This window comes from Salvelinus namaycush, chromosome 12 (genome assembly GCF_016432855.1).
Source record: "Salvelinus namaycush isolate Seneca chromosome 12, SaNama_1.0, whole genome shotgun sequence".
Classification (NCBI taxonomy): domain Eukaryota; kingdom Metazoa; phylum Chordata; class Actinopteri; order Salmoniformes; family Salmonidae; genus Salvelinus; species Salvelinus namaycush.
The window spans coordinates 47,249,350-47,266,892 of record NC_052318.1 but is presented as its reverse complement, the minus strand read 5'-3'; the positions used below and the strand labels follow the sequence as shown (position 1 = coordinate 47,266,892).

General features: G+C 41.3%; 2 protein-coding genes across 4 annotated transcripts in view; both read right to left on the bottom strand.

The window, feature by feature from the left end:
* clk4b (CDC-like kinase 4b) overlaps positions 1-4,484 on the bottom strand; it is a 52,293-nt gene extending 47,809 nt beyond the window's left edge. The window contains exon 1 of the mRNA XM_039005939.1: positions 4,386-4,484. The gene's annotated coding sequence lies outside the window, so the exon portion shown is untranslated. The remainder of the gene's footprint in view (positions 1-4,385) is intronic.
* Positions 4,485-9,665: 5,181 nt separating this feature from the next.
* Positions 9,666-17,232, bottom strand: LOC120057350 (putative monooxygenase p33MONOX). 3 transcript variants are annotated; one of them, XM_039005936.1, is made up of 10 exons: positions 16,602-16,761; positions 15,783-15,914; positions 15,395-15,690; positions 15,171-15,277; positions 14,777-14,967; positions 14,363-14,483; positions 14,024-14,151; positions 13,620-13,744; positions 13,263-13,444; positions 9,666-10,725 (listed from the first exon to the last, which is right to left on the bottom strand). In XM_039005936.1, the coding sequence occupies exons 4-10, from the start codon at positions 15,193-15,195 to the stop codon at positions 10,511-10,513; spliced, it is 987 nt and encodes a 328-aa protein (XP_038861864.1). In that variant the 5' UTR covers positions 15,196-15,277; positions 15,395-15,690; positions 15,783-15,914; positions 16,602-16,761; the 3' UTR covers positions 9,666-10,510. The 3 variants fall into 3 exon arrangements, with proteins under 3 accessions (XP_038861864.1, XP_038861865.1, XP_038861863.1); XM_039005937.1 differs by lacking the exons at positions 15,395-15,690; positions 16,602-16,761 and adding an exon at positions 17,158-17,232; XM_039005935.1 differs by lacking the exon at positions 15,395-15,690 and having other exon boundaries at positions 16,602-16,760.
* Between the last annotated feature and the right edge of the window lie 311 nt (positions 17,233-17,543).

The following is a 17,543-nucleotide window of genomic DNA, read 5'->3' as shown; positions in this document are numbered from 1 at the left end:
GAATCTGTGAAAATCTCACCCTAAACGTTGTTTGAACGAGTCAAATCACATTCGTATCTATTCCTCAGAGATCCTAGAAGGTAAGAAGACCTCACTATTTCATTAGAGGTGTAGTATATCCTATAGGACACCATATTTGGTCAGAGAGTGACGCCTTCATGGCACGCCAATGACGAGGGCGGCCATCACTTGAACGACTGTATCTTTGTCAAATAAGCACCAATTGGGGTCAAACAAAGCTAACTAGATAGCCAATGAGCTGGGCTTTCATGTAAATGTCGTAAAATGTAGGTACTAATCATTTTGGACAAGAATTATAAGGATATTCAGAGTTATGAAGTTATGAAAACTTAATAAAACATAATATGGCTACTAATACTTGGAAAGCTAAATCAAAGTCCAAGTATACAGATTTGACAATATTTTTGCAGAATATGAATGCGAATGTCTCCTTCACGATTTGCCCAAATGTACCTGGGGACTTCACACTAAGGTCAGTCATTCTTCAAGTTATCCATCTGAAACTTTGCACATACACTGCTGCCATCTTGTGGACACTATCGGAATTACAACCAGAGTGATGGCTATAACTATGACCTTTCTCTTGCATTTCAAAGATGGTGGTAGAAAAAGATTGGTTGTTTTTTTCTTTGTATTTTCTTCTACCAGATCTATTGTGTTATATTCTCCTACATTCAATTCTCATTTCCACAAACTTCAAAGTGTTTCCTTTCAAATGGTACCAAGAATATGCATATCCTTGCTTCAGGGCCTGAGCTACAGGCAGTTAGATTTGGGAATGTCATTTAGGCGAAAATTGGAAAAAAAGGGGGCTATCCCTAAGACGTTTTTAAGACAGCTCTGGACACCAGTATTGGAGTGGAAAATAACAAAATGAAAGAAAGCCACCTATGTGAGACCTACTTTGGTTTCCCCTTTAACATTTCCCCTGTCACAACACTGATGTTGTACAGAGGTTCCAAACAGATATATTGCTTTAAAGTCAATCAACAGACAGCAAAGCATTAGAGAGTAGATTTAACAGGGCACATTGAAGGATTGAGAGGAAAAAGGAGAGAGGGTATCTTGAGTAAAGCGGACAGAGATGCACAGAAAGGAATAAAATGCTGACTCAAGACTGATGGGAAGATTACACACTTGCATCTTGCCTGTGTTTTGGGGTAGTTTGGATAGTCATATCGTTATCAGAAAATAATTGAAAAATAACTGATTGCATGATTGTATCCCTGTTTTTATCACTGTTATGGAATGACTTCAAACTGAAGTTGTCTAAAGGGCAATGGATCCTCCAGTTTATAATAATTCATATATCATTCTTTCAACAACTATTTTCCCAATTTCATTTAAAAAATAATTTGTTCCAAAACAAATGCATATGTATTTCGTATAGTTTGTATGAAATATTTGGAGAAGCTGTAAAACCAAGTCTCAGCAGCACAACAATCAATACATAAAAAAACACACAATATACAGTACAGATACTTATGTACATAACCACACATAACATGCCTACAAGATATCACTCTATACTCTCCTTAGGAACTACCCAGACCAGAGCCTGAAGTACTGCTTCTTCACACAGAAGAGGCTAATGTCCTCTGGATGGAAATACATGAAGATCTTGCATCACAGATTCTATGTTTAATCAAGTATGATTTTTTAGTAACATGCAGTAATGTCTTTCGTTAATCATTAAATATTCCTGATGACAAAATAGTTGCAAGACATTATAGCCTAGCCCTAGTTCAATGCATATGTACTTTATACTGATATTGTAGCTGGTCAAACTACTTATTTGATCCATGATACAGTATGAATTGACTATTTAAAAGAGATACCTTAATGGGCAAAATAGTAATTAAGGGAAAGAGAGAAAGCTACATTTAAAATGTGAATCATTTTTAGTTTACAAAAGAAAAATGGATCTCTTTCAATTATTCTCTCAGTGTTTCACTATGGGATTTCGTTCGAAACACCCCTAACTCCAATGTAACCAATCCCACACGTCAGTTGGACCCTGTATAAAACCACACCCTTGCTCTCCTCTTAGCGACTGGCTTTTCTGTTTTCCTACTTAACTGTTCACAAGCGAACTGCCAGGATAGACCTGCCGAACATAGGATTTCAGACCCTGTTGTGAGGTTTGAGCACTGACCTTGTTCGAGTAGATTCACTTTTCTACTTCTCAGCTAGCTTCTACGCTAGCTGTTGGGACTTGGGTAGCCCACGCCACAAGCTAGCCACTCTTTTCTACCTGCAACACGGTTAGCCCACGTCGTAAGGCTCAAGCTAACTTCACTAGCTTGCTGCAAGGCAAATTAGTCATGCAATCCTACCTGCAACACGGTAGCATTGTTAGCTTTCCCCCTCGCCTATTATAGCCTGCGTTTACTCACTTGTGCTAACTCACTTGAATGGCCCAGCCACACGGCTCTTTCGGTCGTGGGAGCAAGCTTACCTGAAGGCTATCGCTACCCTAGCACAACCCCTTCAGCTAGCACTGAGCTAGCTACAGCACATCTGTGGCTGCTAGCTAGCTAATGCTTTCTGGCCTTGTGGCTATAGCGTTTTCTACTGTGCTTACTAATGCTATTCATCAGCCGCAAGGCTTCCTCCTTCACTGCTACCTACTAGCTACTACTACCTGCCTGCAAGGGTAGAATTTTTAGCTGTTCTTTCGGTCGAGACACGCTTTGTCCATCACAAGACTAACAGCGCTAGTTTCCTCAGGCTTCCCCTGTGCTTACTAGCTAGTCTAACCCATTAGGTGAACACTACTACTACTGGCTTTCCCACCCATAGTAGAATTGTCAGCCTGCTCTCTTGTTTAGCACACCTAACGTTCTCTTGTTTTGCTGGCTAAACTGATCACTCACACCTCACCATGCTACGGTCGAAAGAGACTCTCAAAGCTACTCTTGCAGCATTCCTCGGCTAACGCTATGCTAGCTACCGCTTGGTTACTATTCCATTGGGTGAACACTAGCTAACTAGCACAATAGCCTCATGGCTAAGCGTTGACTAGCACCCACATAACCCGGTTAGCAACACTTTTCTCCCAGAGTTATAGTGGGCCCCTGTACCCCTTGGGAAATAAACATGCTCAGACAGCTCTCTAACGGACAGCTCTCTAACGAGTCTTGTGAGGTTTTTTACCAGGTACCGGCTCGTGCTAGCTTAAACTACGCTGCCAGCCGTCACAGCAAACGCTAACTATCGTCTAGCTATTGCCAATTTGGTTCTCAGTATTTAGTTTGCCATGCCTTGTGCTTACTAACAGCTGTACTCCTAGAACCCTTTCCCTTTGTGCAGCGACCCATTTTTCAGAGCCCAATCTACCCTCCGTGCCAGCTCTCTCTCAACCCCTCTCTCAACCCCAGTGTTCCAACACTGCCCCCTTTCAATACAATGAAAGGGGCGACTTTATTGCCACCAGAGGGTGCTCCGGCTCTTACTGGTGAGCGAGAGTCAACCAACTTGTGGGCTTCTCGCTACAAGAGCAGGGAACTGGCACGCATGCGCAGTCCAGCCTTGAGTCCTATCTACAGTTTCTAAGGGGTGCAGACGACATTTCGCACTAAGACCACCCATTTCTCAACAAAATTTTGGAATCAGTAGCGACTGGTGACTAGGCATGCATACTATAGCAGGAAATATACTCTCTATTCAGTGGCAATTTTAGCAAGTAAATCAAAAAAATAAGTGGGATGCATGCCAGCAAAGCCACAACACAACACTAAACAATACATTAATTGCACTATAACGGTGACAAACGGCCTACATAAAGCTGTCCCAACAGCAGTCCCAACATCTTACCACTGCTACAACTGGCTATCAGCGGAGCCTTGTCTTGCAGCGAAACAGTTCATTCAGCCTCATTTAATGCCTTGTAAAAAAACATAGCTGATATGGCTGACTTGCTTAAACAAATGTGGTTTCTAATGACAATTGAGATGTACAAACAATGGCATAAGGGGAAGACAAGCGGATAAGAGGATATACAGTTTTGAAATATACAGTACAGCAACAGAATTCAGAACACGGCTGTTCTTACAGAGTTCTCCCTGTACACCAAGTCAGAACTGTAAGATAAATAAAGGGGGCATATAGGCAGACAATGAAAGCTCTTACAATATTCGATGATTACATTTCTCTAGGTTATGTGCTAACTGTACACCACCAAGTCAGAACATTAGGCGAAATTAAGAGGGGTAAATAGACCAAATTATTAGGGTGAGGCACATGGGTTACTAAGAGCTTACTACACAACATACACTAGTATTACTTTCTTAGCTAGAGTATACACATCTCCCTGGCATTTAACATCATTTATGCAGCAGCATACAATACATTTTTGGACTCACCTTGTTGTGCTGTGCTCACTTGAACAGGAAGGTAGCGCAGCTGTCTTTCGTGGGAAAATTTTGTGATCAAAGTCTGCCATTCTCTGGATTTATGGTGCTTCGGAACAACTGGGAACTCTGGAAAAAAACAAGGTCGAATCATGATGATGTCATTGATCTTCAGGGCGTAGCTCTAGAAAGAGGCTGGATTTACACTTCTGTGTTGGATGACCGTTCAAAACGTATTTTCCCGTTGTCTTGAACTCACTGAAGTCAAGTTTACGCAGTTCCGAGTTAACTGTTGTTTTGAGTGCGGCACAAATCATGCTTCATTGACAGCATGGCCAATGTTGAATGTTTATCATTTTAAACTTGGAAAGATACCCTTAATCCCAGATTTGGGACCACACAGCCACTCCATTGAGTATTGCTTTGCAATGCTTGCAGTTAACTTTAGCTACTGTCAGTGATTCCTTCCAAACCACCCATTGTTGAATTTGCGATTTCCAACTTGTTGTGTAATGTTCAATGGCCGATGAGAAGCGATACGTTTTATCTATAATTTCTCTTCATATGACAAGGATTAAAAAGGATTTGCCAGTAGATTGTCGACTTGATTCATGAAGATGACTGCTAGCTAAGATTTTGAATGTATGATGTTGACATGATCAGTCCAATCAAAGCTACTGTACATATAACGTGATTTGATGTTGTTTTATCTATGGCCAATGACCTTGAGCCTTCTTGGATGGGCACTTCTAATCTAACTCTATGGCAGCACCCAAGAGACTAGAATGTTCTAGCTCTCCCATTAGACTTGGCGGTGACGTAGTGTCCCCATGAGTGACAGAACACTGAGCCAATCACGGTGCACCGCTCCATTTTTTCTGCTGGCTTGCCCCACCACCACAGAAAGCACTGATCTAGGCTGAAACACCTGCATTTTCGAGCTGCCTTACTCACTGTCATTCACCACTCCATCTACAGCACAGAGAGAGAGGGAGAGAGAGAGAGAGAGCCCATGTAGTGATATACAGTATGACATAATCAAAACATAGAGTGACACACACCCAGCCCTATAGTGAAAAGCTCATTTGAGATCACAAACATCTTAAAGGAAAGATTCACCCATTTTGATGTTATATCGTGTTTGTGCATGTTTTCCTGTGTTTCTGAGCTATTCGTCGTTTCATCAGGCAGAAATGTTTGCATCATCTGTTCATTAAAGGTATAGTTCGGGATTTTGGCAATGAGGCCCTTTATCTACTTCCCGAGAGTAAGATTAACTCGTGGATACCATTTTTATGTATATGCATCCAGTATAAAGGAAGTTAGAGGAAGTTTTCCAAACCAATGCTAACTAGCTTAGCACTAAGACCGGGGGCTCTGTTTTAACAAACCTAATGCAATGGTACATTTTAGCACTCGTGGTAGAGTTATAGGCTCGGGGGTTGTGTCAGAAATATTTTTGCGATTTTCACAACCGGAATTATGGGCGCGGTGTTGCGAAAGGGCTGGATAAGAGCATCTGCTAAATTACTAAAATGTAATGTAAATGTAATAAACAAGTGGTGGGTGTGTCGAGACGTGTCCCCTCACTGGCCAATTAGAACGTGCTAAATATGCATTTGCTAAAAATTGTTGGGTTCTAGCTTGAAATATACTTATTCATGTTACCATACTAGAACTTATTGATTACTTTAGATATATAAGGAATGTATATGTTGGGGTCAATGGAGGGTGGATAAGAACTAGGTGTATGGAAAGTAACTGAGTGAGACAAGGGGGAGTGCAGAAAGATTACATTCTGTTAAAACATGTTATTGTTAAATCTCATGTATCCTTGACTCTAATACAAGGTATCAGGTCCCATGACCAAATTATTAGGTACCTATACCGTAAGTACTCTCCTGGAAGTGATATTTTAAAAACAAATGTCAATTGCCGTGGGTGAGGAAATCTAAACACTCTGGACACCGTCAGGAGAGGTGTTGGAATAATAACTATTGAAATGGCGATCGGCGGCCCAGATTCTCCCTTTATAGGGGGACTAGAGGAAGAAAAGTTTAACAAAGCCATAGAGGCGCTGAAAGAGGTGCACGAGCATTCTACCAATTCGGCTTGAATATGGGAAAAATGTAGCTGGCCTCTGTGCGGTCGATTGTGGTTCGGCGAGAGGACGGTTTCTATGTGGAAGGAGACGTAGGAGGCCACGTCTCACACAACTTCTTTGTAGATACCGGCGGTGAAATATCATTGATTCCTTACGATGATAAATTGGCAAAATTTGCGACAGGAAAAAGTATTACATTTAGCGGGGTGACAGGGGCAGAATCGAAAGCCATACAACTACTAACCGGCTGAAATAATAGCAACAATGGTGCTCACTATGGCCCTGTCCTTCAACACTTATACCTGAGACCAAGCCAGCAAACTGTGTACAGCATCCAGTCGAAGCTATCAACTACATTTTCTCTCAGGAGTGCAGCATGAGTCCTGAGACCGTCCATGTGGAGTGAGCATGGAGAGATCACATCCAAACTTCTCTCATGCTGCTGGTGCATGGGTCGGAAAATGGACGAGACAGAATGGTGGTGGTGGCTCAGGTGAGAGATTAGTTTGATTGGGAAATCTGATTATTCCCCAGATATTGAAATTGGGACATTATCAAGGGCCATCAACTTTGACAGGCTTGAGTTACATGTGTGCCATTGTGAGGATGAACTGTAAAGCTATCTGAAGAAGAAAATGAAGAAACACCAGAAGAATGAGTGCCGGGAAGGAGGGGGGTGGACAACCGTGCCCCTAATTGATTTAGGGTTGCCCTAAACTGTTTATTTGAGGTATCAGGTTGATTGTGAGGGTCTGCACACTGGCAAATGTATAGTAATTTGGACAAAAAATACATTAAGATACCTATCTGTCATTAACATGCCACTCGCGACAGTGTAAGTCAGGGACAAACGGTGGCCGTGATGAGAAAAGTTAATGCTGGTAATATACAGTGCCTTTGGAAAGTATTCAGACCCCTTGACTTTTTCCACATTTTGTTACGTTACAGCATTATTATTAAATAGACTGAATTTAAAAAACACAATACCCCATAATGACAAAGTAAAAACAGGTTTTTATAAATTTTTACATTTACATTTTTACATTTTTGCTAATGTATTAAAAATAAAAAACGGAAATGATTCACATAAGTATTCAGACCCTTTGCGATGAGATTCGAAATTGAGCTCAGGTGCATCCTGTTTCCATTTATCATCCTTGAGATATTTCTACAACTTGATTGGCGTCCACCTGGGGTAAATTCAATTGATTGGACATGATTTGGACAGGCACACATCTGTCTATATAAGGTCCCACAGTTGAGAGTGCATGTCAGAGCAAAAACCAAGGGATGAGGTCGAAGGAATTGTCCATAGAGCTCCGAGACAGGATTGTGTCGAGGCACAGATCTGGGGAAGGGTACCAAAAACTGTCTGCAGCATTGAAGGTTCCCAAGAACACAGTGGCCTCCATCATTCTTAAATGGAAGAAGTTTGGAACCACCAAGACTCTTCCTAGAGCTGGCCGTCTGGCCAAACTGAGCAGTCAGGGGAGAAGGGCCTTGGTCAGGGAGGTGTCCAACAACCCGATGGTCACTCTGATAGAGCTCTAGAGTTCCTCTGTAGAGATGGGAGAACCTTCCAGAAGGACAACCATCTCTGCAGCACTCCACCAATCAGGCCTTTATGGTAGAGTGGCCAGACGGAAGCCACTCCTCAGTAAAAGGCATATGACAGCCCACTTAGAGTTTGCCAAAAGACACCTAAAGGAGACTCAGACCATGAGAAACAAGATTCTCTGGTCTGGTGAAACCGAGATTGAACTCTTTGACCTGAATGCCAAGCGTCACGTCTGGAGGAAACCTGGCACCATTCCTACAGTGAAGCATGGTGGTGGCAGCATCATGCTCTGGGGATGTTTTTCAGCGGCAGGGGCTGGGAGACTAATCAGGATTGAGGGAAAGTTGAACGGAGCAAAGTACAGAGATCCTTGATGAAAACCTGCTCCAGAGCACTCAGGACCTCAGACTGGGGTGAAGGTCCACCTTCCAGCAGGACAACAACTCTAAGCACACATCCAAGACAAGGCAGGAGTAGCATCAGGACAAGTCTCTGAATGTCCTTGAGTGGCCCAGCCAGAGCCTGGACTTGAACCTGATCGAACATCTCTGGAGAGACCTGAAAATAGCTGTGCAGCGACGCTCCCCATCCAACCTGACAGAGCTTGAGAGGATCTGCAGAGAAGAATGGGAAACTCCCCAAATACAGGTGTGCCAAGTTTGTAGCATCATACCCAAGAAGACTCAAGGCTGTAATTGCTGCCAAAGGTGCTTCAACAAAGTACTGAGTAAAGGGTCTGAATACTTATGTAAATGTGATTCGAGTTTTTTTATTTGTAATAAATGTGCCAAATTTGTTTAACTTGTTTCTGCTTTGTCATTGTGGGTAGATTGATGAGGGAAAAAAATGTTTTATTCAATTTTAGAGTAACTAAATGTGGAAAAAGTTGTGTGGTCTGAATACCTTCCGAATGCACTGTGTAGGCTCAGGCGTCCACCATAATATATTAAAATGTATTAATTAAAAAAGGTTTGGTGCCCAAAAGTAAGTGCTGGCCTTCAGTTTGCAGAATAGGCTATGGTAAGACTGGGAATCAATGGAAATATGGGTGAGTGAGAGTCCCTAATGTATTTTTGTCTTTACTACACTTGGCTTCTCCCCTATATCTCTTGTTGTGGCCCACAGAGCTGTTGTGCCTGTGACAATGAGACTGGTGGCTTTGAATGAAGCCATGGTGGCTGAGGAAAAGAATGGGGGGAATATCAGCCTATATGTTTTTCATGAACTAAGCCATTGATATTCACCATCTTCATTTACAAGTAGTAAACGTGGGGGAATCTCACAGTGCAGTATATCGGTGAGACAGTTTAAATGAAATCCCAGCGTTGCATTCCATGAGAGTTATCCAGCCAATTCAGAGATTGTGTTACAAAGGAGCAGATGCCATCTACTGGTAATCATTAGTATATCTGCTGAAGAAATGACGATCACTTCACAGTGTGAAATAGCAGCTGGTTTCTATTGCTATCAATCAGTAGTAGCTGATCTTGCCTTATGAAATGTCCAAATACTTCAATTTCTAAATCACAATGGAAATCCATCCTTCTCCACCAGGTTCTTTAACCTGTGCAGTGCTGACCATCTTTCCACTGTTCACTGTTTCTGGATGGTTGATGGAACCAGATTTAGCTGATTGTTAGAATTAATTTTTATTCAGATATTTACAACAAAGTCCACAGAAGACATACATATATATATATGGACAGCCATGTATATGGATGATTTTTCTACTTAAAAAAATAAATATAAAAACACCTGAACAGGGATAGTCAAAGCATTACATACTTCACTGGTAAATGTCATATTAATATTCTACTGCAGTGTTTTACTAACAGCGTTTTAACTTCAAAAAGGGTCATCTTGACAGGAAGAATGCGGATGCACAAAAACCACACTTCATCGAGGGTGAACAATAATCCCCACAAAGTTCTTGGGAGACATGACAATGAGAATCATTACATCTTATCGGCATATAAATCTGCAGACAATGAAAAGCTAGTGATACTTCTGGAGAATGAGATTCACAAGCAAACAGAATGATCAAACCACTACACAGTGTGGCCGTTACATTTTTTTTTATCAAACACTGAGAGTAACTATTTGCACACTGTCATGTATCAGAATGTTTTCACAGTTGGACCATAAATACAAAGTAAAAATACACAGTTCCCTTACAAGACAAAGGATGAGGCAAAACAAAATCAACATGGCACAATAACTTTATCACACAAATAGAAACCAAAAAAAAAAAAAACTATTTTAGTGCAAGGGAGGAAAACTTCTAAACCAAATACTATAGTATCAAACACAACAGGATGCTTTTCTTTTTGGAAATTGTGAAGATTGTCAGATTCAGTCACATACATTAAAGGGACCTCATTTCAGATCATGAAAGTCAGGAGAGGAAAGAGGGTAGACCAGCTACGACAACTTGACCAAGTACAACATTAGGGAGTAGTGATGACATGGTACCTCTTAGAAACCTGAGGGAGTGAGGATGTTCATGTCTCGAGGTTTGAGTTTGTGCGGCCGGGCTGACCGTCTACTGCCCTCCATGGTGGGGATCTCCATCTTGGGTGGGGCCTGTTTGTCGACAGCAGGGTCATCAGCCAACCGAGTGGCCTGGGCCTTCATCACCTCCATGGGGGTGGGCTTCTGGGCCCCGCGGTACGACTGGAGAGCAAAACCCCCTGGAGAAAAAAAACACAGGACTTATCTTAAGTAGGAGCAATAACTGTAGGTCGCCTCCAAAATTATTGACACCCTTGATAAAGATAAGTGAAAGACTTATTAAAATAAATAATAAATACTGAGCTGTTGTAAGCTCAGAAAAATTGGGAAATGCTATTATTTCATACTAATACAATTGCTAAGAGAAAGAGATTTTGTTTAAAAAGTAAAACTTTATCTAAAAACAACAGATTTCAAAATGATTGCCACCCCTAAAGAATCGTATCGATTAAATCAAACAAAATGAAATCGGCATTAACGTTCAACTTTTTAAAATTAATCTCAGAGAAAATGTATTGTGACCTTCTATGGCTTCCTGTTTCACTGGGGTATAAAAATGAGATAAAACGCATTTAAAAATCAATTTGTCATCCATTGCCATTTGAAAAGGCAAAGAACTCACAAACAAAAAGAGACAAATGGTTGTTGACCTTCATAAAATCAGGCAATGGGTAAAAAATAATAATAATGGTGATGGTGACACTATGATTTATTTTGAATTCAAGGCACACTTAACCAGCATGGCTACCACAGCATTCTGCAGCGATACGCCATCCCATCTGATTTGCACTTATTGGGACTACAGGACAATGACCCAAAACACCTCCAGTCTGTGTAAGGGCTATTTGACCAAGAAGGAGAGTGATGGAGAGCTACATCTGATGACCTAGCCTCCACAATCACCCCACCTCAACCCAAATGAGATGGTTTGGGATGAGTTGGACCGCAGAGTGAAGGAAAAGCAGCCAACAAGTGCTCAGCATATGTGGGAACTCCTTCAAGACTGTTGGAAAAGCATTCCAGTTGAAGCTGGTTGAGAGAATGCCAAGAGTGTGCAAAGCTGTCATCAAGGCAAAGAGTAGCTACTTTGAAGAATATAAAATATAAAATCAATTGTATTTGTTTAACACTTTTTGGGTTACAACATGATTCCATATGTGTTATTTCATAGTTTTGATGTCTTCACTATTATTCTACAATGTAGAAAATAGTAAAAATAAAGCTAAACCCTTGAATGAGCAGCTGTGCCCAAACTTTTGACTGGTACTGTACATATTACCTCAATTACCTTGACTAACCTGTGCCCCCGCACATTGACTCGGTACCGGTACCCCCTGTATATAGCCTCGCTACTGTTATTTTATTATTCTTTTTAAAAATGTATTTAGAGGTTTTTTTGAATTATTTATTTTTTACTTCAGTTTATTTTAGTAAATACTTTCTAAACACTTATTTTTCTTAAAACTGCATTGTTGGTTAAAGTTAAGGGCTTGTAAGCATTTCACTGTAAGGTATACACCTGTTGTATTCAGTGCATGTGACAAATTCAATTTGATTTTATTGGAACCAGGAGCTATGGTCAGATGAGACGAAAATAGAGCTCTATGGCCACACACACCAGCGGTGGGTTCGGCATTGAAAGAACAATGCATGTGCAGAAAAGGAGCGCAGGTCAAACATGGAGGTGGATCATTTATGTTACAGGCCTGTTTTGCATCCACTGTTCCTGGGGCACTTGCTAAGGTCAACAGCATCATGAACCAGTAAACAGGACTAGCCAAAAACCTGGTTGCCTCTCCCAGGAGGCAGAAACTTGGGAGCAAGTATATCTTCCAACAAGTCAATGATTCCAAGCACACATCACATCCACATAGAAATGGTTAATTGACCACAAAATCAACAATTTGCAATGGCCATCTTAGTTTCCGGACTTATACTCATTGAAAACCTGTGGTTTGAATTGAAGAGGGCAGTCCATAAGCACAGACGAAGGATATCAAGGATGTGAGCTCTAATCTCATAAAACATTTCAGAAAAAGGATCAGTGTCACTGTCCTGCCAGGGGAGGTTGCTGGAGTATTGAAAACAGGGGTGACAATAATTTTCAAACCTACCATTTTGAGATTTAAAAAAACAACTATTTAATCAAAATCTATCTAAACAATTGCATTAGTATAAAATAATACAGTTGTCCATGTTTTTGGAATAGTATTTGTATTATTTATTTTATAGTCGTTTTTTCTCATCTTGATCAAGGATGCCAATAACTTTGGAAGTGACTGTATATGATCAAAACTTTTCATTGACTCTATAAACACCTGATAAATTGATAATTTGTTAAAAGCGTCAAGGCAACACAGATAAGGATATCTGGTACACAAAGAAAATAAAGTGTACTGATGTAGTACACAACCATGTAAAAACAATTGTATTCATGTGTAATTCACATCAAAGAACATTGAGCCAACCTATAAACTGGATTACAGCTAAACAAGGTTTCTAAAACTATGGGTCGGGATCCAAAGTGGGCCCTGGGCATGTGAGAGATGGATCGCAAATTCGGAGAATACATCTATAATCACACACTATTTCTTCTTAATTTGAGTTGTTGGAGGACGATTTGGGTCACAGGAAAAGTTGAAGGACCCCTGGTTTAGAGGAACACCATTACCAAACGAAAACATGTTAAATATCACCCTCCCCAAATCCCATTTACCTGTGTTTGTGTGGTCCGCACCGGTGTCGGTAGTGGATTTCTGGACCACCAGACGTGGTCCAAAGACACCCCAGCGTTCGACTGCTCCTCCCCCCTCACCAGCACCCATGTCCATACTGGTATTAGAGCTGGTACTGAGGTCTGAGCTAGTGACAGTTGTGCTCTGGCTGGTGAACCAGCCCCTGCCAGGAACACAGAGAAATGCCAGACGGTCAACCACTTTACAGTGGCCACTGAACAGGCATCATATTCATGCTCATATAGATAACGTGGGCAAGGGCACGTGTATTTGGTGTTCAGGGTCAAAGTACAGCATGTTCCATAAACAGCTGGTAATGATGACATGGTTGCACTTACCTGCGTTTCTGTTTGGGTGAGCTCTGAGGAGTGCTATTTGGGGTGGACTGAGCAGATGATGTTTGCTTGTCCTCATGTCCTCCCTTATGTCCTGCTCCCATGTCCATACTTTGAATATTCATTTTCTACAGGCAATACAACAAAAGGGAAAAAAGTATATAGTATGATGAATATTATTAACAGTTAAATCTCAATAATCACTCCTCTTTGACATACTGTAGATTGCTAATTGAGATTTGGAGCATTCATTGATTACACTGTTGATGCTTTACCAAACCAATCATCAAGAATAATACAATTTATAAAATATGATTCATAAAATATGATTCATATTTTTCAGTTCATAATTATCAGACTCCAGATAATAAAGTAGGGCCACAGTAAGCGATAAAATAAAGACTCACATGGAATGACTCTGGCATGCGGTGGTGGTGGCGGGTCTCCTCAGAAGTGAGGCCCTTGTGGGGCGTGTAGACAGTGTCTCTCAGCCCAGCCTGCTGCTCAAACCTGTACATGCTGTCCTGGGTTTGCTCTGGAAAAACACAGAGGACATAATATGTATTAATAATGTAGGATATAGTCAAAATAAGAAAAACCCTGGAACGAGTAGGTGTCTCCAAACTTTTGACTAGTACTCTATATACCCCACCCTAATCAGTGTTCCATTAACGAGCAACAGGATTGGATGAGCTCACGTTGATAATACAGTAATCATCATTCATTGTCACAGTGAAGAGTCTTACTGGTCATCAGAGAGTTCATAATGATGGAGGAGGCTTTGGCTTTCACCACTACTGGCATATGTGGCCTGAGGCCAGCGTCAAACGTGGCAGCATGGGTCAGGGCATTTCCAGATTCATCCTCCTTTAAAACAAGAGATAAAAAAAATAAACATGGATCACACAGGCAGCTAGAGGAACATTTGTATGAATAGAAACACCTGGGATCATATCCATAAAGTGTGTTGGAGTATGAGGGCTGATCTAGGATCAGTTTAGTCTTTTAGATCATTATGAATAACATTACATGGACAGAGGGGGACATGATTCTAGATCGACACTTCTACTCTGAGACGCTTTATGAATACGGACGAACACGGATCACTGTCTTAACTACGTGAGGCTATAGATCAGTGGAACATTGTGTGTGATATCTACCTCGGCCAGATGACTGAACCTCTTGTCTGGTACCACGGGCCTCCTCCCCCATAGGTTGTTGATGTTGATGTCAGAGGGAGGGGGCGACATGGGCGCCTCCATGTTGTCATCATAGCTCATGGCACGGCGGGTCATGCCAATGGGCAGGGACATGCCTCCCAGGAGCCCCTCTGGGGTCCCAGACTCCAGGGCTGAGGAGGGAGTGTTCAAGCATTAAAACACTGTCTAAAATAACTTAAAATCTGCTCAAAATACATAAAATGATGATCAGTGTATCTTGCCACTCTATAGGTGTTGGAAGCATATTGGAAGCAGTTTCCATACAGTATACCATCACCATTTTAAACAAGTACACAACACTGTAATGCCCACTCTTACTGCCCCCCATCCTTACCTGGTATATCTCCTGACCTGGACATTGTTGCAGAAGGCTGTCTCTGTTATGGCTCACAATGGGTTATTGTTCAGATTAATCCAACCGGACAAAAGATTGGACTGGACCTTGAAGGGATAAAGAGACTATTTTGAATACCTGTATCTAATTTTATCAACCCAGAACAACCTATTTTGTGGTCATTTTAGGCTATTCATAATGAAATGTACAGTGTACATGCTCACCTCAGAGAAAGAATGTCATAATCAAAATGATGTATGCAATATGAACATGCACTACTTAGATGTGAGTGATTCAGATAACCATGGGGAAAAGGACAAAACTTCCAGTTGCATGCTTGAGCGGGTGGCCAAAGACTGTAAGCAACCGTAGTTAAAACAATGGCAACAGTTTGTTTATTGACAACATTGCGCTGCTCAGGTGAGTCAATGTTTCACTGCTTGACAGCTGATATGGTGTTCTGCTCTGTTCTGGTGTTCTATTCTCCCGGGTGCTATTTGAGAAAGCAATCTGGAGTCATCTGTGTCAGGGAGGACAAAGTCTTTACTGACAAATACAACCTGAAATGTAGGTTAGGTTAGATAACAGAGGCAGAGGCTTGCCCATGCTTACCGCGTGTGTGTAGTGCTGAATAGAGGTAATGACCGCTACAATAGGCTGGGTTTATTATCTGGCTCACTCTCAGACAGTAAGGCCTGCTGACAAAGCATTGTGGGAGACGCAAAGGAGCACAGCCCTGTGAAGCTGAAAAGGAACCAAAATACAGCAATCAGCAGAAGACATGACAGACAGGCGGGTCTTTGGCTGAGGCACTCTCTGGCCATGTTCAGAACAACAAGAGCTTCTAGAGCAGATAATAGCTGACACTACCCATTATCATCGTCATCATCATCATCCAAAGGTATACAGCACAGTATACCGCAAACTGTGTGTGGGAACTCGTACTTAATACAATGGCTACCTATATAAACACTAATGTCCCTGCATATGGCACACGTTCATTGGGATCATCTGTAACCATTTATAATTCTCAATGCAAGTTAACAACAACTGTCATCGATTTACGTAATTCAAATGTAACAAATAAAATGCAATGCATGTGAGCGTTGCTGCCTGGGATTATCTCACTCTATGCGCAATCCGTTATGCAATGTAATGGCTGTGAATGTTGCGCTGGATCAACCGGTGTAGACCGGTGATGGACACAGCGAGTAAAATAGAATAGCGCGCGGCTGTTCTTCCTGAGCATCATCACCAAAAGCAGTTTTGTTGGACAAATAAATTATAATGCCTGACATACTATTTCAAATGCATTATGAAGCAGATAGGCAGCCATATCAAGCTCCAGCGAGCGATTATGGTGCTGTAACGACAACAATGGTCATTGAATGAAAAACACATCTGACATGTACAATTTCGTTTCAATTTTACCAGATATAACGCCCCCACGTCGCTTACAACAGACACGTTGACGATGAAGACGGTCGTAACCTTACAATGTCAACGGGAAAGGTTTCAGAACAACTGAGAAACATCTCGCCCATGATAATATCCAGTTCCCAATGTGATGAGGAAAGTCCGAGCGTTGTGAACCTCGGCCACGTGATCATACTGCAAATAAAAGTCCCCCTGACAAAATGTTACTTGACTGTTTTCTGGACGTTTTTCTGATTTAAAATTGTAAAAAGTATATAGTTTAAAGTAGCTTAGACATACATTTATTGAAAATACAAACAATACATTATTTAAATAATTTAACAAAGATCGATTTACTGTGTATATATATATATATAATTTTTTGTTTTTGTTTTTAATTATAGTCCCCTGTAAAAAACAACAATAACAATACAATACCAACACTGTTGCTCGACGTATTAACGTTTTTTTTTTTTTTTTTTTTTTTACTATTGTCAACTCTTAAAAGAACATGATTTAAAAATGTTTTGAGGATAACATTTTCATATTGATTGGCCCAATCCAGGGCTACCTGTTAACTGGGACACAGTGTCGCAACCAGTGTTCGAGCGCCTCTCTCTCACTCTTTCTCTCCTGGACTTGCTGTGTCGACGTCTGAATGCCTGGCTAGGATTTATTTGTATTAATTTCAGATTTTTCAGGCGGTGCTGCAGGACTAGGGGTGTGCCTACATGGCCATACTCGTATTCGTAATCATATCCATAAATTGACTGTTGTTAGTCGGATCGAATGATACTCCTGATCAAAAAAGGGAAGTGTTTTAATATGCTTAAATAGATGTTGGGGGGAAAATACCTGTCTGCACATTCTCACTGCAAAAAAACCCTGCAGATTAAGAGCAGCGCGCCGAGTGGTGTGTGTGTGGCAGAGGGCAGCCACATTTGCTGTCACTCAGTC

Coding starts and splice junctions, on each gene's coding strand:
- LOC120057350 (XM_039005937.1), bottom strand. CDS start 15,195: ATGTCCAGGTCAGGAGATATACCAG. Junction 14,484..14,776: donor GGTTCAGTCATCTGGCCGAG/GTAGATATCACA, acceptor CTTGTTTTAAAG/GAGGATGAATCTGGAAATGC. Junction 10,726..13,262: donor TGCGGACCACACAAACACAG/GTAAATGGGATT, acceptor TTTTTTCTCCAG/GGGGTTTTGCTCTCCAGTCG.